The sequence below is a fragment of the Lagopus muta genome, chromosome 22 (genome assembly GCF_023343835.1).
Source record: "Lagopus muta isolate bLagMut1 chromosome 22, bLagMut1 primary, whole genome shotgun sequence".
Lineage (NCBI taxonomy): Eukaryota > Metazoa > Chordata > Aves > Galliformes > Phasianidae > Lagopus > Lagopus muta.
The window spans coordinates 1,666,773-1,692,317 of record NC_064454.1 but is presented as its reverse complement, the minus strand read 5'-3'; the positions used below and the strand labels follow the sequence as shown (position 1 = coordinate 1,692,317).

The 25,545-nt window shown below is 54.9% G+C and overlaps 2 protein-coding genes across 10 annotated transcripts in view; one reads left to right on the top strand and one right to left on the bottom strand.

Annotated features, from left to right (window-relative positions):
* LOC125703586 (uncharacterized) overlaps positions 1-3,904 on the top strand; it is a 71,286-nt gene extending 67,382 nt beyond the window's left edge. For 4 of the 9 annotated variants that reach the window (XR_007380903.1, XR_007380901.1, XR_007380902.1 and 1 more), the window contains one exon: positions 3,460-3,904. Coding sequence is in view for 3 of the 9 variants with exons in the window: in XM_048968255.1 (XP_048824212.1) it covers positions 3,460-3,509 (50 nt within the window). In the remaining 6 variants the exon portion in view is untranslated. Of the gene's footprint in view, positions 1-219 lie in introns of all 9 variants that reach the window. The other 5 variants (XR_007380898.1, XR_007380899.1, XR_007380900.1 and 2 more) reach the window with 3 other exon arrangements.
* Positions 3,905-7,739: 3,835 nt separating this feature from the next.
* Positions 7,740-20,234, bottom strand: ADAMTS15 (ADAM metallopeptidase with thrombospondin type 1 motif 15). The gene is made up of 8 exons (XM_048968214.1): positions 19,203-20,234; positions 15,219-15,351; positions 14,299-14,466; positions 13,788-14,071; positions 13,311-13,488; positions 12,603-12,784; positions 11,924-12,099; positions 7,740-11,573 (listed from the first exon to the last, which is right to left on the bottom strand). The coding sequence occupies exons 1-8, from the start codon at positions 20,094-20,096 to the stop codon at positions 10,793-10,795; spliced, it is 2,796 nt and encodes a 931-aa protein (XP_048824171.1). The 5' UTR covers positions 20,097-20,234; the 3' UTR covers positions 7,740-10,792.
* Between the last annotated feature and the right edge of the window lie 5,311 nt (positions 20,235-25,545).

The following is a 25,545-nucleotide window of genomic DNA, read 5'->3' as shown; positions in this document are numbered from 1 at the left end:
GCCAAGGCAAAAACACATCCATCCGTGCAGGGCACAGAGGGAGATCTTGTCTACAAAGCACTGATGTGATGTGAGGTTGGCAGGAGAGCAGTGTTTTCCTGAGAGCCTTAGCAAAACCTGTGATTTTTCATAGAAAGTTCCCTACTTGCTGTAGGTATCTCCCAGCACCAAGGGATGCACAGATTTCCAACATCAGCAATGTTATCTCTGTCCTCCCAGCTTTGTTTTCCCTAAGCAGCCGCACAGACGTGCCTGGGATGGAAGTCAGACATGGTCTGAATAGACACGAGGAATTCAAGCTGGGAAAGTCAGACCCTGTGCACAAAGCAGGAATTGGAAAGCAGAGCCACTCAGTCCCTGTGTTGCCTTCTTGCTGCCATGGGCATCTTCTAAAGACCTCATCCTTTCACCAGATGGTCCTTCGGCCCATCAGGAGACACACGACCCTCCAAGATGGGTGTCAGCTCCCGATTTCTTCTGCTCCTGGCTGTTGGAAAGGCATCCCTGTATGCTCATCACTTTCTCCATTTACAAGTTCTTTCTCTAAACTCCCCAGCCAGGATCTGGCTCTGTCTCCTCCATCACCAGCACTGCCCATCCATCTGCAAGGGGCTGGAAGCATCAGGGTAAGCTGGGAGGCTCAGATGTGAATGCAGCCCCAGGTTGCTCAACTTTCTTCTCTTTCCCAAGTTTCTTCTCAGTCCCAGGTTTGGTCTCAGCTCAAGGCAGAAAGAAGGGTGAAGCAGCAAGATTTGGATCAGACCCAATTTTAGGCACGGAGTTGTTCCCAGTAACATTCCTTCCTGCAAACCAGAGTGCCGGTTCAAAGCAGATGGGTTGGTAGCACTCCCAAATTCCTCGTTGTGCTGGAATTTATGCAAAACGTATAGAATTAATGAGTGCAGGGGAAAGGCACTTGGACCGTCCTCACGTTCCTGACCTCTGTGCCACCGCTCCACTCTGCTGTATGTCACCCAGTGCTCTCCCCAGACAATGTCCCATTGATTGCCCAAGGGGATCATGGCACTGGGGGGGCCGTGCTGATGCTCTGCAGCGTGGCTGGGCACTGCTGGGCTGTTGGGAACACATTGCACAATGCCCAGCCTGTGTCTGTTGGTGCATCACCAACACAGTGTCACAGGGGGCAACACAAGGGTCTCATGGTGCAGGGGCACAGACATGCCTTTCTCAGGACGATGAGAGTCATTGATTTATTCCCTTTTCACACTGGAAACAGAATGCCCTTTAAAAAGAAAGCTTGAGCAGCGCTGCCCCCCTCTCACCCTGCTGCAAACCCTGAGCTCACCGTGAGTGATGTGACCCATCTGGAGGAGACCCCAGCCCCTTGCTTCCAGAGCATCCATCAGAACCTCTTCCCATGGGCAGTGTCCCTAGATTCCTATTTTTCAGCTGAGTCCGGGGGGAAGAAAAGCTCAATCAAGAAACTCCTGGCCCAGCTGCAGTTTGCAGTGCAGGGCAGGAACCCAGGCATTGCTGAGCAAGGTACCAGCATGGCCATGGGATGCATGGCAGCTCTGAGGGCTGGGATCCCCGTCCCTATTCTGTCCCCAGGGCCATGCAGGGGCTTTGCTCATCCCAGCTGCCCTGTGCCACGCAGGGATGCTGCTTGATTGTGTTTTACTTAACCTTCAATACCATGTTATTTCTATTTAAGCCTCATTCCAAAACAGAGCCTATAAGCGATAACAGAGCAAACAGACCTTCTGTCCCCTCTCCCTCCCTTAGGAAATATTTTTAGCTCTCGTAAACACAAACCATTTAAGCACTTGAGAGCATCCCAAGGGATGCAGCCTTCCTCTCCATCCTTTGCAGCCTACAGCACAACCCCAAATCACACCCTGATTTCTGGGCTCAGGCACCATTGCAGGCACAGCTCTGCAAAGCAGGCGCTAAACTGGGAGTTACTTTCAAAGGAAACCCAAAGGAAGAAGCTGTTCAGAGCTCAGCTAGCTTTCCCACAATGTCTCATAGCTCTGAAAACATTTCGTCCCTGTTGCTCCTGCTCCCACATGCAGTGCAGGAGATGCTGAGCAGGTGACTGGTGAGCACCAAAATGCATCTCTCCAACATCTGCTCCCAGCTTTGGACGGAATCACTGCACTTCTCACCAAGTGTTCCTAAAAATTCATGGAAAATTCATCCATAGAGTGTGCTGAGCACAAGATGTCCCCAGAAATAGGGACAGCCAAGAAAAGGTTGGAGGAAGCCACCAGTGCTGGGAAAGGAAACTGGGAAATGCTTTGATGAGAGCACATATGGTGCGTGCTTGGATGCAGCAGTCCGCCAAAGAAGCTGGGGACTGGGACATGGTTTGGGACAGAAAGAGACTGTGGGATCTGGGGTGGCTTTGCAGAGCTTGGCTGGCTGGGGAGCTGCAGCCTGGGGAAGGGGCTCAGTGGCACTCGGATGGAGCGAGATCAGAGCTGGGCTCACATCCAAGGTTCAGGGCAGGGCACAACTGCAAATTTCCCAAGCTACCCAAGCTCCTGGGCCTGCAGCTCTGCAGCCTCCTGGGATCAGATTCCCATAATGGATTCCCAGCTGCAAAGATAGAAAGCATCCCAAAAGGGGCAAAGTACCATCTGCTGAGCAGCCTCGTTCTCAGGCTATTTGGGGTATTTTTATTTCTGAAGAAAGCAGAGAGCCAGGAGGAATTTCACCCTGATTCCAAACTCCTGTTTTCCTTCTCCCTTCCCCTGCAGTGATGCAACCCCATCCAACAGTAGCAGCTCTTCCCGCCATCCTGTCCCCAAATCCCTCTTGCTGTGAAAGCATCCCATTGCCATCACGTGCAAAAGGGCACAAACTTGTGCTCTGCTTTCTCCCTCCGTTAGGCATGTCTAGAAGTGATTTTCCCAGTTCAACCCAGTAAGTGACTTAAGGCATCCATGGAATGTGCCAGGTGGTCCCTTTGGTCTGTGGATGCATTTGGTTTTAGTCAGGGCCACAGGAGCCATCTGAGTGCTTCCTCTGAGCGTGCCATGAGCAGCCCCAATGCTGAACTAATGTTATCTTAGCAAATGGCTTTGTTATGGCTGGGGGATTCCTTCAGGGGCAGTTTTTAATCTCGCAAAGCAGCAATCCTGATGCAGGGGGAAGTCTTTCATTATCGGCTCTGAGGGGCTCTCAGATGGGAGATTAGGGGAAAGGCACACGAATCCCATTCCCAAAGAAGGAAAACGTGGAGTCTCTTTGCTGAGGTGTGGGAATGCCTGGGGGATGCTCGGTGCAGCTCCAACCACATGAATGCCATCACATCCACAGCAGCACCACCTCTCCTTTACTCTTTTTGTTTCATCCCCACCCAACCCACCACACCGTGCCCACTGCCCACATCCTTCAGTGCCACATCCCTACAGCTCTGCAACACCCCCAGGAATGGTGATACCCCCACCTCCCCTGGGCAGCTGTGTGATGCAGCACTGCTCTCCTCCCCAGAAACTGAAACTGGTCCTTGGAAAGAAGCAGAGGAGCAGACAAAGGGCTGAATCCTGAGGATGTGAAGTGCTTTGCGTATCCCCTGCAGCCAGCCAGCCTCTGCTACAGCAAAGCAATGGAATTTCTTGCAAACGTCCTGATCTATCTGATATTTTCCTGACCTATCCCCAAAAAGCCAGTCCTAATGTCTAGAACAAGGAGGACACGGCTGCACCTGCATCTCCTAACCTACTGGCATCCATTGGCTGCATCCATCCGTCTCCCTGTGCTTTATCAACATCTCCAGCCTCTGTGCCACGAGGGGAATGTCATCGGGTTTTTATCTCCTTTCTGCTCTGGGCTTATCAGTGATTTGTTTAATTCGAGTTTATGGCTTCCCTTGTTCATTTTGTCACTCGGTTTCCTCAATCCCGATGGCTGCCGAAAGGAGACAATGAAATTTTAAATAAATAAATAAATGAAGGCAAATAATTATCATTTGTTCTCTGAAACAAGCCAAGTACGAGTCTCCGGGGAGAGGGTGGGATTCGCCTGTTTGTTTATTCAAGGGCGATATTAAGAAGGAACAGTGCGAACAGGCGGAATGGTTTTAACCCTTCCAGAGCCCCCGTCGGCATCTCCTCCTGAACTCCCAGCTGTGGGGAGTTGTAAAATCATCCTCAACAACTGAAGGCCTCCCCCAGGACAGCTTTAGGAGGTAGTGCTCCGTTTTCCAGCCGCGTTGGATGCTCCGTTCCTCTTGGAGGGCTCAAGAGAAACCATTTGGATCCCGGTCTCTCTGACACAGCACTCTGGCTTTGCAACAGAGCTCGTTTCGTGCTTTGTTGTTGTTGTTGTTGTTGTTGTTGTTGTTATTAATTCTTTTCTCTCTTCCTAAGAGGAAACAAAAACATCTCCTCCCCGGCACGCGCACGCAACGCACTAATTGGAGCAGACGTCGCTTTTCCCCAGACAAATAGGAACCATTCCATTGCAAGCAGCCCCTAGATTTTAGGTTGTCCCCCAGAGGGGCTGCGTCCACCCCATCTTTTCCCACGGATGGAGGGGTTTGAGTGTTTCCCTTCATTTTTGCCAGCTCTGTTCTCCTTCACACGCAGCCCCTGCGATTCAAACCTTGCCTCGTGCTTCTTCCCCTCCTATGAAGCAAATTCCCCCTATTTTGTTTCCACCCCGCTACGCTGACATGGATTGATGGTGTTTGTGGTGTCCCAAAGCCAGGATTTCTCCACATGCTGTGGGATTAGGGATTACCCAGAGCCAGCGCCCACCCCGAAGCACCACTCATTTCCCAAATCCCTTTGCCCTTTAGCTTGGCCTTAAACCACAAAGAAAAACCCAACGCCACCACTGGGGCCAAGTGACCAGCTCTGCTTTCCCATGTAATGCATTAAATACAGAGCCAGCGAGGGCAATGGGAACTGGGGGTGATGGGTTGGTGATTTCTGCTGGGCACAGGGGTGATGGCACATGCAGTTTGGCCCTGAAAAACCCCAAAACTGGTAATGTAGATCACAAAGAAAAAGGGAACAACCCAAAGAGTTCCTTCTCAAAAGGGAGCACATTCCCCACAGCTTCATCCAACCGAAAATTAAAATAGAGAAAGAAAGAGCTCACTCTGAACAACATAAAAGTGTTTTTCTTTCTCCCCATCACCTCTCAGGGCTGTGCATTACCTGTGCCCTGAGCACTCGTGGAGCATCTCCACTGCTCCATGACGCACCAGGGATGCAGAGAAGCCAGCATCCAGGTCCAGGTGGGATAACAGCTGCTCCGTGTTTGCAGAGCGAGGCAGTAGGGGCTGCCAAGCACGTCTCCCTCTTGAGGTTTCCCTTGTTTTCATTCCTTTGCCTTGTTTCCTTTTCTCTGCCTTTGGGATAAAACAGCACCGTCCAGGTTCTCCTTGTCTTTCAGTCCCTGTTTCCCTCTGTGGTCGTTTTTCCTCACCTCAAAAGTAAGTGCTGAAGACAGGGGTTAATGGGCACCTTGGGACTGCCCCGATCAAGGCAGTGCTTCACCATGGTGATACCCCAAAACCCATCACCTCCTCCTAAATCCAGAGGGAGCCCAAAGGTAGATGAAGCCTTTGGACACCCAACTTTCTTAGAACCATGGAGTCATAGAATGGTTTGTGTTGGAAGGGACCTTTCCAGGCCATCCAGTCCCATCTCTTCTGCACTGAACAGGGACACCCACAGCTCCACAAGGTGCTCAGAGCCCTGACCCTGGGTGTCTGCAGGAAATTTCACTCAGAGCACGGGGATGCTGGCTTTTCCCAAACTCCCTGGGTGTACGAGATGCCCACGTAGATCACCATACCTCACTGCACTTTCCCCTCCATCCCCACTCCAGATGTCCTGACCGCATCCACACAGCACATGGGGCTGCTTCTGGACAGCACATGTCATTGGGGGGTGTTCAAGGAAAGGCTGGATGTTGTGTTGAGGGACGTGGTTTAGTGGGAGCTATTGGTAATAGGTGAACGGTTGGACTGGATGAGCTTTTAGGTCTTTTCCAACCTTGGTGATTCTATGATTCTATGATTCTATGATTCTATGGTTGGGTCCCTGCAGTGACCAGGGTCTTGCCAACACGTATTTCTGCTATTTGGAGCCTGCACACTGCACTTGGAATGCAGTGCAAACAATGTGGCATTGCATGACAGGCCAAAGCAGTGCAGGGACACTGAGAAGTCTGCCTGGTGGCCGTGGGCAGTGTGCTCTGCTTTCTCACAGCAATGTCAATGAGTGCAGAGCACATAGCAGCTGTTGCAGTGACTGCAAGTCATTGCCCTCACGCCTGGATCGCATGCAGTGCTGTTACTTGCAGGACTCCAAAACATGTGCCCTTCAGGGCTTGTATTTCCAGAGCTGCCAATCCAACACCTCTCCTCAGCGCTAAATTCATTTACAAGGGGGAAAATAAAACACTTCAAAAAATAAATAATCAAGCCACATTAAATAAGCCCTTGGGAGCCCTTCTGTCCCCCAGCTGATATTAATTACACCAAACCCAACAGCACTGTCCTCAGGAAGGGCTGGGGGCTCACACCACTGCCCCATGCTGCCATTTCCAGGTGCTTTCCCTAGCTAAGGGCTGCAGTCATTAGCAGCCATCTGATGGGCTCAGCTCATGCCTTCACCTCCAGGCACAGTGCTGACACGGGCAGCCAATGCCAACCTTCCTCTGGAGGTGTATGCATGCATAGAAATCTCCGTTTGGAGCCTTGCAAAGAGCTCTGTCTGAGTACATTCCCAACCTGCTGCCCTTCAGCAAGGAGGTGATTCTCTTGGCCCTGTGTGCAGGAGCTCCGCTGCCAGATTCGAGTTGGCCAGACAGATTTTGGCACTGGTTGAGTTGTATAATTAGAAAAAATACAGGGGAAAAAAAACAAAACTCACATGGATTCTTGTGGGAACGTGTCAGTTTACTGGCTGGGGAAGATGATGGGGGGAAGTTTAGTCTGCTGCAAGTGACCGGCAGCCTATGGTGGCAAAGGGGGAATCAATTATCCTGGCATAGAAATGCATTTTTGTGCCCCATCGCTGCTCCACATCAGTATTTTCACGTGAGCGTTGCTGCTGGCTGGGCCACGTGTTCCCCATTAGCACTGTTTGTTCCCAATATGTCTGGTGGTGCTTTTGTCTCCAGGCAGAAAGAAAGAGCAACATTAATGGCAATGATAACAGAAAGGGGGTGTTCCCTCCTCCAAAGGGATCCTCAGTGCCTGGGCTCAGTGAGGGGCAGCTTTGGGGCACAACACTCAATCTGGCACCATGGGACATTCCTGCCCAGCAAGACCCCAGTGTGTGACATCGTGCAAGGAGCATGACTTACAATATAGGTGCTGCTATAAGAGGCTGAAGCTCTGAATGTCTCATTGTGAATACCAGCTATGCCACGAGGGTGGATTCTATTCTCATGCTTTTTGCTTTCTGTTTGTAAGGAAAGGTACAGGGGGTGAGAGCAGAATCTTGCCCAACCCAGCACCTTTCTGCAAAAGCTGATGTCTGGAGAAGCATACAGGAACAAAGAAAGGGGTGGGAGGCTAAAATAATGGGGGGAAACCAAATGCAAGTGTCCCAGCAGTTTGGAACAAGCAACGTGCCCTGCATCCTCATGTCTGCCACCCCCATACTTCCACATGGCTGCAGCTTTGCTCCTCCCTCCCCAGGAGCTCACCTTGTCCCCACCCCGCTCCAGGTGCCTGCCCTTATCCCTGAGCCGTTAAGTAATTGCAGCCTTCCCAGCAAAGCAGGGCCCTGAGCAAACAGACCACAACTTGGCTAAACACAGACCTTCCCTTTGAACTGGGGTTCTGGCATCAGCGCTTGGCTTCTTCCTTCCCTCCCAGGTAAATGTTTCCTTTGTGCACGTTTTTATCTCTCTGGGTGATTTGTTCAGGTTACATATGGCTATTGCTGAGCCCCGGAAGTGCAAGCCCTCTGTTGCTAATAAAGCTGTGTGCAGTTGGAGCTGCTGCAGAGTGGGATTTCTTGGGGCTGAAACTGAGCTTCTCATGGGGTGAGGCAGAGCTGTCTGTCACCGGGCTGCAGAGGGGAAGGTGTTCAGTCAGGGCTGTTGTGCTTTGCTTTGGTATTGGAAATGTGCTCTGCCTTATGCAAAAAAAAACCAAAAAAAACCTCATAAAAGCTGCCAAAGGGTTACAGCATAGCTGCACAGAAAGTTGCAATTGTTCAGGGGGAAATAAAAGCTGAGGCAGTGACATCAGGCATCCCTCAGCAGACGTGGCCCATTAGCAGGCAGTGCCTTATCTCACCGCTGGCCCAGAGGAGGGCTGGGAGCTGCTGAGTGTTTTGTAAGCACCTAGCAACCCCCCAGCCTTCCCTGGGCCCACTGGAGGTGGTGGGAAAGAGGCTCCTGCTTTGCTCTGTGGACGGAATGAATGACGCCAGAGGAGCACGTCGGGAATGGGTACTCCCAGCTCGTGGTATGCACGGACACGGTTGTTCCAGGATGTGAGAGCACTGTTCCAGTTTGCATTCATCCATTTAACTCTATGTTCTATATTGCTGTGATTCTGACTGAAGAATATCCCGATCCCAGGCTAAAGCAAAACCAGCCTCGTGGCACAGCCTCGCTGCAATCGCTCCCAGGTGCAGGCAAGTCCTGCCATTGCATGGATTCATCCAACATGATGTTTTGGGGTTTGTTTTTTTTTTGCCAACTACAAATTCTACAGCAGAAGCAAGACAAATTGCCATAATATTCAGAATAATGTGTTTGGACCTTCCAATGTTTTTCCTCCAGTGAATGAGCAGGGGCTGCAATAAGCCAGGATGTACTCTGCCAACGCTGCCCAAGCAAACACACAAGGGGGCACAAACAGCCCCCTGGAGCAAGGTGGATCTTTAAATACGGTTTTATTTCAGGTTTGCTATTGATGCACAAACAGCAGAGATCGATGTTTAGTATACATGGTATACACAAAGCAGCCAGTACAATAGGCATCTCCATCCTTTTGCTGCACACTTGGCAAAAGAACTGCACTCAAGAAGTCCCTCCCACCCCATCCTTCGCCCCCATCGGACAAGGATGACAGTTCCTCGGTGGCTTGGAAACCATCGATTTGATGGCAAGACGCAAAGGGCAGCTCCTTGGAGCTCTGTCCCCAAACGAAAGCACTGCAGGCTCGGCTACGCAGGAAAACTGTCCAGAAAATGGATGATGCATTCATGGGAATGTAGACCTGGAAGGGATTTCCTAGAACATTAAATCCCGTCCCCGCTGTGCAAAGCAACCACAACATCTGCTCCTGGCTCTATCAAGCATCGCGGAGACCAGAAATATTATTGTGCTCAAAAAAGAATTACACAAATCTAGGAGGGTGGGTCTGCAAACAGTATCACAAGAAATGTGCTAAGCTGGTGGGAAAGGTCTCCATGAGAACGTTTGTGCTGTTCCTTGGGACCCTTCTGACCACTGCTGGAGGCTTGGTGGAGCATGAAGAGCTTCCACATGTGCTGAGCAGACTCCAAGCATCTCACTGCTGAGACAGCAGCCTACCCAAAAATTGGGGTCGACCCTTCTGCTCTTCCCAATAGTGACATATCTCGGTCAAGAGGTCCATAGCAAGCTCCCTCCAAGGGACCTTCATCAGTGGGAAAGCAAAATGTGAAATGATCCTTGATGGTTTGATCTGAGCAGAAGGCTTATGGTGGAAGGTGTGTGGCAGGGTTGTGATGAGGTAAGACAGCCTGCAGACACTGCAGAGGTATGGAATGAGCCCTAGCACAAAACCCAGGAGGATGCAGCTGGTTGTGGATGCTCTGCAGGAGCAGGAGGATCAGAACAGCCCCAAATAACCCTGAAGCTTGGAATGGGGCAGGCAGCAGAGTGCCTGGGCATGGCGTGCTGGCCCTGTGAGCACCATTTTCAGAGCAGAGTCAAGCACCAGCAACAGGCAGGGATGCTCCCAGGCACCGCACTATGATGCTACAGTACAGTTGGTCATTTCTGCAATTACTGCTCACATTGAACCTCCACTGTGATCCCTTTTAGTCCCAAAGAGCTTTACACCCTTCCCTGCACCAGGGTGTAAACGAGCATCAGGCTGTGCTCTGGGCACCCATTTAGCCAAGAGCCAGTCTCAGCCTCCCCAGAGCACCATAGGAAAACCTTAGCCCCAGGAGGGGCTCTGCTGGAAGCAATGCTATTCCCTCCATGCCAGGTTTGCATCCAGCACAGGGAGCATGTTAAACAACACAGAGTTAAGCACCATAAAATATACACTGGTCAGATCATAAACATGAGGAGAAAATGAGAATCAAGCCACCACCTCCCAGCCTGGCACTTGGGATCCCCGTTGACATGCACACAGCTGCAAAGGCTTGCAAGCCCTGAAGGTAACAGTCCCTACAAAACCCAGCACCCTGTTGGGCAGTACAACTTGCCATCATTGTGTAGGTAAATTGGCTTGGTCCCACACAGAAAATCGGGGAAGGGGGAGGTAGGCTTGGCCCTGGGAAGACGGGGCAGGCGTTGTCTGAGCCATGCGGGGCTGTCCCCTCTGTGTGTCCTTGGGGCCATCCTGGCAGTGATTTCCGTCTGTCTGTCCTCCGGCTCCCAGCCGTGGGTCCCTGTGTGTGCGGCAGCTTCGAGGTAGGTTGGTTCCTGCTCACCTCCGAGCAACCTGCTCGGTGAAAGCCCTCTCATCACCTGGTTGTGCGCCCTTCCCCGCACCCAGGTCCCTTTATTTTTCATTTGTTTGTTTTCCCTTTTTTACCCTCATTCGATATGTGCTATGGACATCTCCCCTTCTCCCCACCCATGGCCGCTGCCCGAGAAACACCATGTTCATCCTCACTGGCACAGCTCAGCATGGCCTTAAGGTGCAGAAATCCAGCTCCTGCGGCTTCCTCCGAAAACTGCAACTCTCCCGGGGCAGCAGTCTCCCACCGGAGGCCACGCACTTCAGCATCCTCCTCTTGAAGCCTCTCCCACAGCTCTTGGAGCAAGGAGCCCACGGTCCCGCTTCCCAGGCCGGGCAGGGCTCCCCGCACGACCGCACCTCGACCGGCCTTTGGGCAGCCTCGCACTCGGAGGCTGGGTGGCCATAGGAGTCATGGCAAGCCACCGCTCGCTTCTGCAGCCCACTGCCACAGGTGACAGAGCACGCCTCCCAGCCGCCCGCTGCCCACTTGTAGGAGGGACGCTTGTAGGTCGGCCTGCCCCCATCCAAGCGGTTGGACAAGCTGAGGACGCTGTTGTTGAGATCCGGAGGAGCTTTGCCCTCCTTCTTGTAGGAGGTTTTGTCATCCTTGCTCTCCTTGGGGAGGTAGAAGGAGTAGCGCACCCGGGGAGGGGTCATTTTCCCCACAGAGAGCACCTCCAAAGTCAAGGGCTCCTGGATGGGTTTGAAGGCTTGCAGGCTCTCAACAGCAGTGCCGGTGCCGCTGTACCGCAGCACGCTGCCCTTCACCATCAGGTCCCGCTCCACGGCCGAGACGATGAAGTGCCCGTTCAGCAGGTACTTGCCCTGCCCGTTCTTCAGCGCCAGGTAGTTGTCGTCGCTGATCAGCCCTTTGTAGCCCCGCTGGCGGATGTCAATGTTGGAAGCTCCGGCGGGGATCACCACCACGAAGTTGTAGCCGTGCCTGGAAGGAGGAAGCAGGCAGGACAAGCCATGAGGCACGGAGCTGCAGGTGTCGCCATCTCCCACCCGCTGCGATGGCAGCAGTTCCAACCCTAAGCTTATCTCCTCCATCCCATGAAGATTTATTTCTGCACGCTGAGTTTCATCTAGGCTGTGCTCACCCAGACACGAGAAGCTCAGCAGTGTGGCTGTGCCAGAGCTGGCTCCGTCACTAGAAGCCATGGGCTTGTTAGCATGCACTACTACTTCAGAGCAGGCACTTTGGAGGATTTGATCGTCACCATCCCCACCACCTTCTTGCGTCCACCCTACAGGGGAGAAGAACTCACATGTGGTCCCCCCAGTACTTACATGGGTTTGGTGAATAAGCCCGAGACCTTCTTGCAGCTCCTATTGTCTCCTCCACATACACTGCACTTGTCAAATTTCTTCTTGGAGCCCAGCTTCCCATCACAGCCCGCTTTGATGCATTTGCCCTGGACACAGACCGAGGTGGAATCTGGGGAGCACGGGGTGCCATCCACGACCTGCAGGAGAGCGAGCAAGACAACAGCTGTACCCTGCATCACCCCACAGTTGTCCCACTGCAGCCGCTCAGCATCAGCCCAGCAGGACCTCAGGAGGTGCTGGCATGTACCGTGCTCACTCTCTGCTTTGCAATTGGGCATTCTGGGGTCTCTGAGAAGAGCCATGCAGTACTGCTTCTGCTACATCACTGTCTTTATGCTAATGCAACGGGGCTCCAGACCAGGAGGTGAACCACTTCCTCAGTGCAATAACTATCATCCTCTGCTCCAGCCTCTCAGCAGGACCATAGGCATACCCTACAGGCAGTTCTATGAACCCAGAGGAAGACCCTCCACGAACCCAATCCACCACTGAAGAAAATAAGTGGATGCACACGCGCTGATTCAACCCAGCCTGATGGATTCCCATCTTTTCTAACCCACAAAAATCCATCTGTCCACCAAGCACAGACAATTGCTTCATGCACTGGAGTCCTCCTGCAGCCCACCCAGCCCTCACCAACCTTGGGTGCCAGCACATAGAAGTACCCCGTGCCATTCGCCCGGCAGATGAGCTTGCATTTGTCCCGGGGTGAGACGCCAGAGTACTTGGGAACCCAGGAGACGGAGGCAGTGAGGCGGTTGGTGCTGTGGCCGTAGCCATTGAATGCCTCGCACTGCTCTTCTCGGAAGCTCTTTCCTGGCACTGAAAGGAACACAGTGTGCATCAGACGGGGCACAGACCACTGCCCTAGGGCAGGTGTTACTGCTTGTTAAGGGCGGCCGTGCAAAGCCCGCAGCCTCAGCGCAGCAACTCTGAAACATTTTGCTCCTTGCACAATGCAGTGACACAAGGATGCCAGGGAACTGCAAATGGCAAGGCCACCTCTGACATTTGCAGGGGGCACATTTAGGGGCATGTTTCCACCGTGTTTCCAAGCGCTTTGAAACAATCAAAGAACTTGACATTTGGACATTGGCTCTCCTCCACCCCACCCAAGGAGCTGTGGCAAGTCTGGGGTTTTGGTGTGCTGGCGGCTCGACTCTGCCAGAATTCAGCTGGTCTGGAGATGCAAGCAGTGCCTCTGCAGTGGGTTGAGCAGAGGATTCACAGCTGCAATCAGCTCATCCCACTCAGCTCACAGGCACCAACACGCACGAGAAGCCAGGCTCCCCTTTGGCTCAGCGCCTTTTGATGTCAGGTCATGAATTTTGGCAAGTTTTGCCCTTACCTGCAGCCGAGCAGGGCTCCAGGTTGCAGGAGCGGTACTTGACGCGGACACCCTCGCAGTAGGAGCCCCCGTTGGCAGGCACAGGGTTGGTGCACTCGCGCTTGGCCAGCTGCACCCCACCGCCGCATGTCCGCGAGCACGTGCCATAGGGCGCCCACTTGGCCCAGCCGCCATCCACCTGCAGGGACGTGGCACAGCGTCATCTGCTGTCCCCATGGCTTCCATCTCTGCCCCTCTCTGGACTCACAGCTATCCTTTTGCTAGATGCATTTGCAAGCAAAATCTGCGGGCTTGCCTATCCCAGATCTTCTATGGGACAGGCAGAGCAGCCTGCTTGCACTGTCTATCCCTGCTCTCTCCTCACCTTCCTCCATTATTGTCCCTTTGTAGGACCCCGCTGGAGACTGCTCAGCCAGCACCCGTGCAGAAGTGCCAAGCGATCGTCTACAGGGCATTTTTGGACTCGCAGGTACTCACCCTGTACTTGCTGACATTGTGCCTCTCCACGCAGGCTCCTTTCAGGCAGAAGCGTCCCTCCCCACAGCCGGTGCCATCAGCCCAGGGGAAGTGCCGTGTCTGGCACACGATCTGCCCGCGTGCTTTGCCGGTGCACCAGAGCTTGGCACAGTACTGCATGTAGGGGCAGGGCTTGGAGCCCACACCGAAGGCCAGCTCGCACTGCTGGTTCAGGCTGTAGCTCGTTCCCGGCAGGTCCTCGGGCAGCGGGATGGGGTTGGAGGGCTGGTCCAGCAAGCAGTCTCCTGAGGAAGCAGGGAGGGGAACATTGAGCCGATCCTCATGGGACTGGAGCTACCTCGCATTCAGCCCCAGCTCAGCCCACTGAAACACCACTCAGCTCTCTGTTTCCTTCTCGATTTATTGGGAGAGCAAGGAGAAATTTGCTGCCTACCCCAACAGCTTGTCCCCATCACCGTCACAGGGATAAGGACAGCGTGGGGACAAGGATAGGAGAACAAGAAGAGCTCACCGTGGCCGCTGTCAAGGAAGTCGGTGATGATGGCAGCACTGCAGGCTGACCAGGGGTTGGCACGATCGATCTGGATGAGGGTGGGAGACATCATGTGGTTGGTCTTCAGCCGGCCAAAGACCTCCTCACAGGCCTTCACGTTGTCGTGGGGCATGTTGAAGACGTGGCCTGGGAGATGGAAAGGGAGAGAACGTGAATAATCCCAGTTGGCATTGCTGTGTGTAGAGGGGGAAACTGAGGCAAGGAGCATGGTATTCCTTGTAACAACTGCAAAGGCTGTGGGCAGCTCAAGAGGAGAAGGAGCTGCCTGGGGAAGCACAGAGCTTGCAAAAGCCCTGGCTTGAGCTGAACATGGATGCTGGGAGCTGCAAGACAGGCACATGTGAGCCACCCTGACTGCAGCACCCCAAGCCTTTCCAACATGCTCTCCCATCTGCATCATGGATGGCCATCATTTGAGGAAGGTCTAAGGAAACCTCAAAGAAAAGGAGATCAGAGCTCTTCCTTCACCCTGCAGAACCACACAAGTGTCTCCAGAAGTCGGTGCGCCCTCAGCATCCCTCTCTGCTATTTCAGGATTCTCAAATTCTGGAAACCCAGCAATCACAACAGTGATGCCTTTCACTTTCTCAGCCCTTTCCTCCCCCCAGCTGAGGTGGAGTTTCCCCTCTCCGGATGCCTGTCATTGTCTGGCCTTCCGTAGGCTGAACTGGGGCTATTTTGAACTTTGCTGCTGCTCCTGATTACTAAGCAGGGCTGGAGGATGAGGCTTGGTGACACTGAGGACATGAGGCAGGGCAGCACATCCATTGCAAGCACAGCCCTCAGACCAAAAATGCGATTTCTCTAAAAATGCAGGGCTTGTGGTGCACTGCATCCCCCCGGTGTTCTGGGACGCAGAGCCCCCAGGCATGCCTTACCCAGCTCGTGGGCCGTGGTGAAAGCTGAGGGCAACCCATCGTCCTCAATGACGGAGCAGCTGCGCTTGGGGTCACACATGGTGCCCACGTCGGCCATGCCCAGCGTGTCACAGGTGGTGGCACCGCACAGGTCCTGTGGAGAAGTAAGGGGTTAATCTTGGGGTTGGTACTTGGTCCTATTCCCACCACAGCCCCTTTACCTCCGGAGGACCCGGCCCCAGATCTGCTGGGCAGGTGTCAGTTGCAGAGAATGGGGACCTCGCAGCCCCAGGGCGCAGAGGAAACACAGAATCACAAAATCATTCACCATGCCCACTGACAGTGTTCCTCAGTGCCACGTCTCCGTGGTTCTGGAACACCTCCAGGGATGGTGACTCAGTGGCATTTTTGCATGTGACCCTTTTGTTACACACAGCATCCTCCTGTGCCTTCGGTGTCAGCGTTTCCTCCAGGCAGGGTGGAGCCCATTTCGGCGCAGAGGAGCCAGCTTGGCTCCGTCCTTCTATGAGCTCAAGGTCTGGACCCAGACAGGCCAGTGGAAAGACCTGGCCCTGGCTGACAGCTGAGCCATCTCTCCATTTCCTAGTGATAAGAAGCTCCCAAAGCAGGCCCAGCATGCTAAGGGAACTGCTCCTGTGTCCTCAATGACAACTGATGTTTCTCCAGGAGCAAGCACGCCCAGCTGATGCAATGAACCAGCCCAGACCCCAGCACCACAGGAGGATGCCACCCCCAGCATCCACAGGTGCTACTGCAAACCAAAAGCTGCTGGCTGAGGACATGCCGCAGCCCAGCAGTTAACCTCAGATGCTCCCATCCCTCCACTCCTCTCCAAAAGATATTGTGCCAACCCCAAAGGCAACACTGCCCATCCTGGGCTCAGCCAAACCCTGCTCTCATCCACTGCCGTGTTCTCCTGGATGGGCAGTGCTGTGATTTCTTCTCAATCTGCAATCACTGCCTTTGGCCAGCACACCCCAAAGCAGCACAGCAGGGTGGATGGATCCCTGCAGCTTCACCCCTGGGGTATTTCATCCCATGGAGCTGTAGTGGCAGCTGTGCACAGGGCAGGGAGAACTGCTGCAGCTTTCCACATGAAAAGAAAACGTAAGGGACTGTCCGGGTGCTCCCATGCTATAAATAAGAGTGATTCATGCTCAGCTCCCAGCCAGCCAACGTTCCTGTGTTGCTAGAAACCTCACAGGAGCCACTCTGCCAACATTTCCAGCAAGGTTTCCAGGCTGAAGGCATTCCCATGCAGGCAGGTTCAGCTATCGGTAATGGCCCCAAGAACGCCAGAGAGCCCCGGCCAGAGCTGAGATGGGTTTAGCAGCAGCTGCAGGGCTGCAAAAAGCAGACAGGACCGCTCTCGTGGGAGAGGAGCAGCCGAGGCATGGGGTGTGGGGCTGGCAAGGTGCTGTGAGGTGGTGAGGAGGCTCCAACAGCTGAGCCCAGAATCCATCCTGGCTGCTGTAGCTGGTGGAAAACCCTGTCTTATAAACAGCTTCAACTCTGCTTCACAACAGCTTTCCACATCCACTGGGACCCCATTGAATCCCAGGTCCTGTCTCATGCACAGTATCCCCATCCCGCAGTGGGAACCAGCACATCCCAGCCAGCGTGAGGTCCAGAGCTACACCTGGCTGTGAGAAGGATGCCACAGTGCCAGCGCTGTGGGTTTGGAGGTGATGTGGGGTGCATGGGGTGCCCCACGGAGGTGAGGAGGAGCAGCCACTCCCTATTCATTGCTCTTTTAGGAGTTCCTGTTTCCTGGCCGGCACAGAGAGCTGTTGGCTCCCAGCCCAGCACCTGCGCTGACACACTGACCCACTTCTCATTCTCAGCCAGCCTCGCCTGCTGGCTGTGGGGCTGCAGGAAGGAGCAGCTCTTTGTGGGGCATTCCATCACCCCCCTGCCCAGGCTCAGAACCCAATCACAGCCCCAGGGGAAGCAGCTCTGGGCTCTAATGAAGGGGTCCTAAAACCCCTCAAATGTATCTCTGGGGCTGAGGGAGTGGAATGGGAGCAGCAGTAGGGGAATGGGAGGAGGGCAGGGAAGGAACTCCTGGGCGAACACCAGGATGGGAAGAGGGCTACCCAAGCACTGACACCTGGCACGTCCTCTGTGTGCAGACGGCCAGAAATAAAACCAGGAGCCCTAGCTTCATCCCTGGACACCTTCCAAAGGCTGTTCTTCTTGCAAGCTTCTCGAGATGGTCTGCAGGTCACCTGAGGGGGATCCCTGTGGCTTTTACCTTCATTCCCATGCTCAGAGGCCAAGGCCATCACACAAGCGCTCTCCCAACTGTCGATGCTCCCCAGTGCATGTGTCCAAAGCAATCCCAAAAATGTGAGCTCCTCAAAGTGCTGAAACTGTTGGGTTTCTAAACTCCCCCGTGATGCCAAGCTACTGCGAGACATCCTTTGGTGCAATATCCCTTCAGCTGATGGCAGGCTCAGCAAGCCTTTGCTGTTACAGCTGGTGGACATCAAGGTTGGGGATGATGAAAATTGCGGTCAAACGTTTCTCTGTGATTTGCACCATCATTTCCAAGGGGCATCAGCAGGATGAGTGCTCTGCAGTCCTTCCAGCATGCACCAGCTCAGGTAGGAAGGCAGAAATCCCACGGCACATCCACACCACCCAGCCGAGCAGCACTGAGCTCCCCAAAGGCGAATCCGAGGTCTGGCGCAGGGAGTGCAGGCAGTACAGCCCATCCATCAGCAACGCGTTGACACAACTGGAAACTGCCGATCAACCGAGCTCGAAGTGAAACTTAAGTCGGGGTCTTATGTAACAGCTTTTTGGCAGGGAGATAAGCGCTGGGGTGTCGGGGGACCACAGATGGATGCGTTCAAGGAAGGCAGATGTCTCCTTGATCGTGTGCCTTTGCATGGAGCTTGCCTTGGGATTTCAGAAATGGATGGCTTAGCAATGTGTAAAAAATGCAGCCCGGCCATGCTGCATGCTGCAGGATGGAGAGGCTGTCAGATCTCTGGGACCAGCTCTGTCCCACGTGCAGCTCCGCTGACCTCACCAGGCTTCCACCAGCCACGGAGCTGCCTCCTCCCTTTCACAGCTGGCTGGTGCAGGCAGGAGCAGCTCCAGCAGATTTACACCCGGCCAGGGGATGCAGCCCCTGCTGGGGCCGGGGTCTCACGTCCCGCACAGCATCACTGCTGCTAACACGTGCTGAGTGAGCTGGAAGCTACGCCCTTCCCACCCACGTGTGCTTGACTTGGAAAGAAGTTTTGGGAATGGCCTCAGAATTGCTGAGCAGAGTTCCTGACCTGTCCCTAATCCAAAGACATCTGGGCAGGGACAGGGGAAAGAGAAAATGCGAACTGCCGCTGCTGGCCAAACCCGCTGTGTTTGGGGTGAAATGTGACTGTGTCCCCTTGAAAGGGGTGCATCCTCTTCCCCTCCCTACAGCAACTGGGGGCTGGTGCTGCTGGTTGCCTATCATGGTGACATTTCTAGCAAGAAACAAGGGCAGCACAGCAAAGCCTCCTTGCAGCCCAGCAGGGATGCAGCAGGCTCTGTTCCCTGGGCTGAGTGCTGGCTGTCCTTCCAGCCCTGAATTCAGTCCACGTGGAGCAGCCAGGGCAAAGAGGAGAGCTCCAGGTTCTCAGGAGGACCTCGTGCATGACTCAGAGGAAGCAGGGAGAGGCTTTTTCTTGGCAGGTGTCACTGCCCTGCTCAGGCCCTGCATTTTGGGTGGCAGAGCTGGCTGCCAACGGGGGGCTGAGTGGCAGTTTCATGGGTGCATGGGCAACCTGCCTCTGTGCACCTCCTGGCCTCGCTCCCCTGTCAGATTTCTGCAGTGCTGACTCCCTCCCAACCATCCAACCCAGACAGCGAGCTCCTTGGGAGAGGGGTGCAGGGTGGTAGGGACACAGGAGGGGTGGCAGGGTGCAGGACACCTGAAGGGGAGGAGGGCAGCCCTGCTGGGTCGTCCACCCTTCCCCAAGGATCCGCACCCACCTGCTTGGTGAAGAGGATGGCGGTGTCCCAGTACTCGGGGTGCTTGTCGCTGACTTTGTTCCACTTCTTCTGCCAGGCACAGAAGTTGCGGAGGGTGAGGGCGGCGTTGCTGGTGACTTTGGGCCCTTTGTCGTCCTGCCCGATGAGGAGGAACTTGACGACGGAGATCTGGATGGGGTTGCGGATGCTGGGGTGCTTGTAGAGGCGGGCGGCCGTGGCCATGAGGGTGAGCAGGTAGTGCTGCAAGTCATCCCCGTGGAACTTCACCATGGACTCATCGGCCACCACCAAGGTCTCCACGTATCGGGGCACGGAGGCAAAGCGTTTGGTTCTCCCTCCTGCCTTCCCCCCGGCCGCTCTCCCCCGGTATTTCTCCAGAGCCTGCAGCACCCCCGGGGTGAGCCCGGAGCCCACCGCGCAGCGCGACGCGGAGGCACCCAGCGGGTGGGCGACGTTGCGGCGCTGCAGGCGATGAGCCCCGCCGTGCTCCGCTCCCGGCAGCGGGCTGATGGTGTACTCGGCTCCCCGGTAGCCGAAAGCCCCCCGGAGCCCCCCGCAGAGGCTGAGAGCGGCGAAGGACTCTCGGTCGGCGTTGACATCCCCCGAGTAGAAGCAGTGGCGGAGGTGATGGGGACGGGAGGCACCGGGCGCGGAGCCCAGGTAGTGCGCGGCGAAGGCGGGGGCGATGAATCCGGCGTCGGGGGAGAGATGCAGGTAGAAATCCTCCCCGAAAGCCGACAGCTGGAACACCACGGCCTCGGCGGGGCCGCGCCTGAAGTAGGGCCGCCCGTTGATGTCGGGGTCGAGGCGGAGCGGGGTGACCACCGCCGTGTCCCCCGGGGGTGCGCTCAGCGCGCGGGCGCCCAGCAGCAGCGGCAGCAGCAGCGGCAGCATCGTCCCGGCTCACATGGGGGGAGAAAGCAGGAGCCAGTCCCTGCTGCTGCTGCTGCTGCTGCTGCTGCTGCTGCTTCCTCCGTCCCTCCTTCTTTTTGCTAAAACTCGGCTGGAGGGAGCGGAGCGGCCGCTCGAGCCGCCTGCCCCGCCGCTACCTGCCTTCTGGGGCGCATCGCCTTTATATACAGCGGGGCCGGGGGGAGCGGGGCGCGGCTTGGCCTCGCAGCAGCCACTCCGGTGCGGGGGGCCGGGAGCGGAGCGGGGCCGGGAGAGGAGCGGGGCCGGGAGAGGAGCGCTCCGCCCGGGAATCGCTGCCGCCTTCCCCCGGCGCCTGCGGGAAGGGACGGAGGAAGCCGGACTTTGCACCCCGGCTCCGTGCTGCAGAACTGGAGGGGGTTCCTTACCTACCCGCGGGGCTGAAGGAGACTGCTGCAACTCGGGGAGCTGAGCGGGGGCCGGGCTGGGAGCTGGAAAGGTTTTGAGGTGGGTCTGTTCAGCAGGATGCGCTGGTCGGGGTCTCTGGGATTTGCTCTTGTTCTCCTTCAGGAGTTCAGTACGGAGATCGGTGGGCTTCTGCTGTGAAACACCACGTCTTGTGTTACGCACCACGGTACCCCAGAGCTCCTCTCTCTCCAGGACCAGCGCATCCCACGCTGCTCTGCCCCAGCTCCATCACAGGGCTTCAACCAGGTGGTGCTTCCAGCTGCTCGGCAGGAGCGCAGCCTCCCTGCATCCCCAAGGCCACCGCAGGGTGCACACAGGGAGTGTTAGCATCCAAAGTGTCTGCTGAGAGCCCAGGGCACGCTGTAAGGAGTGTAAAGGAAGAGAGGGGTTTCCTCATAGCCACTAAATGCACTGTGATCATCAGAGCAGGGCCTGGGGCTGCGAGGAGGCTGAGGCTGCTGATGCTATCAGGGGAAAGAAGCATCCCATCATGGATGGAATCCAGTAGAGGAAGACAGCTAAAGGGAGAATGATGAAGAGGTCTCAGCATTTGTCTGAGGCCAAGGACCAAATTTACTGCCAGTGATGAGCACGCAGACACCGGGACAGGCTGCATGGGAAGGTGCCCAGGTGGGTCTCTATCTGCTGCTCTGTTTCCATGCAGGCTGATTCTGTGCCCAGAGGGAAGCACGGACTTTTCCACTCCCAGGCACCCGAGGCGTGCACATCCTCACAGCCTTTCCAGCAGTCTGGGTTTGTTTAATGGCAAATTAAGGCCCTGTTGCAGAGACACCGGTTTTGATGTGATTTCAAGCCTCAGCAAAGGCTGCAAGCACAGCTTGAAAATGCGTGTGTATATGAAATACAACCCAAGGCATAGACACAGAGCTGGCAGCCTGGCTCATTTTGGTGCCAGCACTTTCCTGTGCAATGCTTTCTCACCAGGCTGTGCTCAGTTGTCCCTTATCCCTGCAGCTGAAGTGGGGTCCCAGATTGCACTCAGTGAATCAGGGAGTTTGTCTGCTGGACAAAATGCAACATGCCCCAGGATGCTGGTAGATAACACTGGCAGAACAGTGAGTAGGGATGAAGGGGAAAAGTGCTGACATGGGCATGGACATCCTGCAACACCGCACCTTTCAAAGGGGTGAGTTTACCCCTGGAGACCAGGGAGAAGGGCAGAAGGCACAGCACAGGGCTGTCACAGGGCAGGAGCTCAGGGGGTCTCGGCCCACAGGGCTGGCAGTGAGGAGCAGATGGAAAAAAGAGCAAAAGGATCCCCACGAGAGCACCCTGGCTCCAGGTGCCACAGCCCAGGGTTACTCATCATTGCGTCTGGTAGTTTTTCTCCAGCAGCAGAGGATGAGTCAAAGAGAACTGGCAGGACTTTATCTCCAGCCTGCAGAACATCTGACTGCATCCTGATGGGGAAAGCAGGCAGAAAATGTGAGTGGCTTGGATCTGGCTGAGCTGGGACCCACTCCATCCCCTGAGAATGGCTTTGGGCTGTTGCTGTGTACAGTGTCTTTGGGGTCAGAGGGAGGTGATGCAGCTCAGCCCTCTGCCCTGCCCTCACTCTTTCCTGGGGCATCACTACCCGCAGAGCTTTGTTTGCCAGGTTCTGCTGCCTTCCTTTTCCTGCCTGTGGTTCATGGGAAAGCTGTGGATTCCACGGAGCACAAACTGCCTACAGGCAGCCCTTAGGGCACCTCTTCTGCAGGCAGCCTGGGGCTGCTGGCATCCCACAGAGCACTGCAGACAAGAAGCAAGGCATTATTTTTCATTTTTCCCCTATCTCAAGGACAAGATGTGGACAAACCCCCTGGTTGCATTGTCTGCTCTGAGGCACGAAGGGGAACTCACAGGGGAAACATCTCTGTTGTGTCTCCTGCCAGTGCAAAGGGGCAGATGAGAGAAAGCAGAGAGGGCCAGGGCTGGTGGGGGCAGCAAGATGCTTGCTGCTGTGTGGAGGAGCAGGGCAGTGTGGGACACCCCAGCAGTGGGACGGCTGCCATGGCCTGGTGAGGTTCTGCAGGGCTGCACCTGGCTGCTGCCCGAGCTGAATGGAAATGGAAGGGATAGAGATGACCTAAAGAAGAATGAAGAGAGGTGAGAGATGCCTTTTGACCTCACAGATACCAAGATATAAATGCCTCAAATTCTGATCCTACTTTGATTTTCGCCCAGAGCCCACATTAAGGTGAATCCCTTCTCACCCAGGCCTCACCCATAGCCCACCCTGACCAGGAAATGCTGATGTGAGCGGTTGGCATCTGAGGATTTCTTCTCCCACCTCCTCCTTTCCTCTCAAGTGACTGTGGGAAGCAACAACTCATTTTCTCTTATTATTTCCTCATCCATCAATGCAATTCCAGGGGTGAGAAGTCCAAAATAAAAGGTGAGCGAAAAACCTCGCACCTCCCCTGGACATTCCTGCTCACAAAATAAATAAAGATAGATGGGCCAAGAGCTGCACAGCAAAGATAGAAAAGAAGGGTTGCAGCCAGGGGAGAGCTGGCGTTGCGGCCCTGCAGCCCGGGCTCCATCCCAAAAGTTCAGGCTGTGCTCTCCCTGCTCCCCACCACATGGGCAGGAAGGAGGATCCTCTCCAGGGGCTGAAGATGACTCAAAGCGTGTTGTTAAGAGGCTTTCCAGGAAAGAAAGGCCTGGAGAAAAGCTGAGTGTGTCTGGATAGGGTCATCGAGGGAGAGAGCAGCAAGGAACCCGAGCACGTGGAGGTGACCACGTGGCCCACATGGCACCTGGTAAGGGAATGCTGAGAGGCATAGAAAAACATCCTAACAAGTTTTTACCTGATTTCCAGCTGGTGTTGCAGGTCCTGAGGTGTTGCTGGTTCATATATCTAGAAAGTATCCAAAATCCCCCTCTTCCCATCCCCTGGTATTCAAGGCTTGCTCCCATTTAAAGGAACATGGCCATGGGAAAAGCAGCTTTCATGGGATCATGGAATAGAAACCCAGAGTTGGAAGCACACGTGGGGATCATTGAGTCCAACAGGTTTTTTCAAGGATGCTCTGAAGCAGCAGAAGTGGAAATTTAGGGGAGATAGAAGATGGCCCCACGTATTCCCCCAAGCCAATGTCACATCTGTTATCATTCACACACCGACAGCCCCGCACAAATGTTTATGAGCCGGGACTACACAGCCCTTATATGATACACATCTTCCCAAGAAGGCTCCATCCTTGATGGCTTAATTAATTAACTTCACGTGATGCTCACAGCACAAATCCATCCACCAAACATGCCTGCACACACCAGGTCTGCAGAAGAGCAGAGATGTGTGTAAATCCAAACCACTGCCCCAGTTCTGCGTTCCCATCAGCCCATTAACATCAGCGGGGAAACAGGGACGAGAGGGGATTGGTGCCTGGTTTGGAGCTTGGGTTTTGTTTTGTTTTTGTTTTTTTTGTTTATTTTTCCTAGAGGAGTGATTTTCGGTACGGCTCCGGATTACTTCAGTGCTGAGGCTGGAGTGCCTCCATCGGGGCAAAGCGCAGCTCCGAGCCCGCGGCAAGGCAGCCCTCTGCTGGTGTTACGAGTGATGCGATGCGATGCCTTGCGTTGAAAATCCAAATTCAGTTCAAAATAGACAATAAAGACGTGGGTGCCGGCAGGTTGAGGAAGCCGAGTTTGCGTCCTTTGGGGTGAAATCCCCGCGTGCTTTTGCTCTCGGCACCCAGCTTTGCTGTGAGCGCAGCACCTGCCTTTCGTGGGGCCGATGCAACCCTGCAGCCCTCTGTCCCAGCACTGCAGTCGGCTTTTAGAGCCATAGAATCACCAAATTATCTCACTTCTAAGGGGCCCTGTGGGAACTACAGCGCTGCACCGAGGGATGGGTAAAACAGCTTCGTGTGTGGAATGAGGGGTTTGAGGCACTCGATGCTGAAGAAGCAGCACTTGCGAGCCAATGCTGAAGCAGCACTTGCGAGCCACGGGAGCCCTCTCGTGGCTGTGCTGAATGCATTTATGTTGAGATCTATTCCTCTCCTTCATTCAGTCGCTTCTCACACCAGCTCTCCAGCAAACCCAGCTCAGCAGCCAGATCCCCAAGCGCAGCTCCCAATCTCTGCAGCGAAGGCATTTCCCTGGGGATGGACTGGAAGGATACGAGCCCGATTTAAAGCTCAGGCGAATGTTCCGAGCGAGATTTCTTCCAACCTGCTTGTTTTAAGAGCAAAACGAATAGAATTGGTTGTGGGCGTGCGTCCCTCTGCCCTGCGAGCTCTCCGGGCTGCGGGGCGGCACTGACACCCAGCGGCGATGCTCTGCAGCGGAGGGCTGAGATCCTCGCACTGCTTTCTCCCCATCCTCTGCCCCATGCTGGGATGAGGGCTGAAGGCAAAGCAAAGGGGATGAACAGACCCAGCAGCCTGGCACAGCAGAGCACCGCAGAGATTCCCCAAAGGGTACAACCCGGTTGTACGATGGGCCTCATCCCCGTGGCCAAAAACCCCCTGGAGATGAGCGCTGGGCAGCACGAGCCCAGGGAGACACAGAAGGGCACAGTCACTGCATGGCTGTGCAGAAGGGAAGACGTTCGCAAGATGCGTGATCAAAAGGGTCTTTAAATCACAGTGACTACACTAATGGCTTTCACATGCTCAGACAGCCCTATAGAAATGAAAGCCACAGCCAGCGTTTGTCTATGGGGTGAAGGACACCAGCAGGCCACGCTGCGAGGGTCTGAGGTGTGAAACCCCAGAAAGTGTTGGGGTGCCCCGTTCTGCCTGCAGGAGTCACAGCCAGGTGTGGGTCGCTGCCTTCGAGCTCATAACGAGCCCAATGAGGCTCGTATCGGCCGCAGGGAATTCCAGCTACCGTGTGCTGAGGGCTGCTAATGAAAACCAGCGGTGCCTCAGAGCAAAGAAGCAGCCACGTCCTCCGAGATCAAAGATGCGGCAACGAGAGCGGAAAGCAGGGAATAAATTGCATCCTGTTGGAGAGACGTGCCCTGCATCGCCTGCAGCCTTACCTGGCCTAG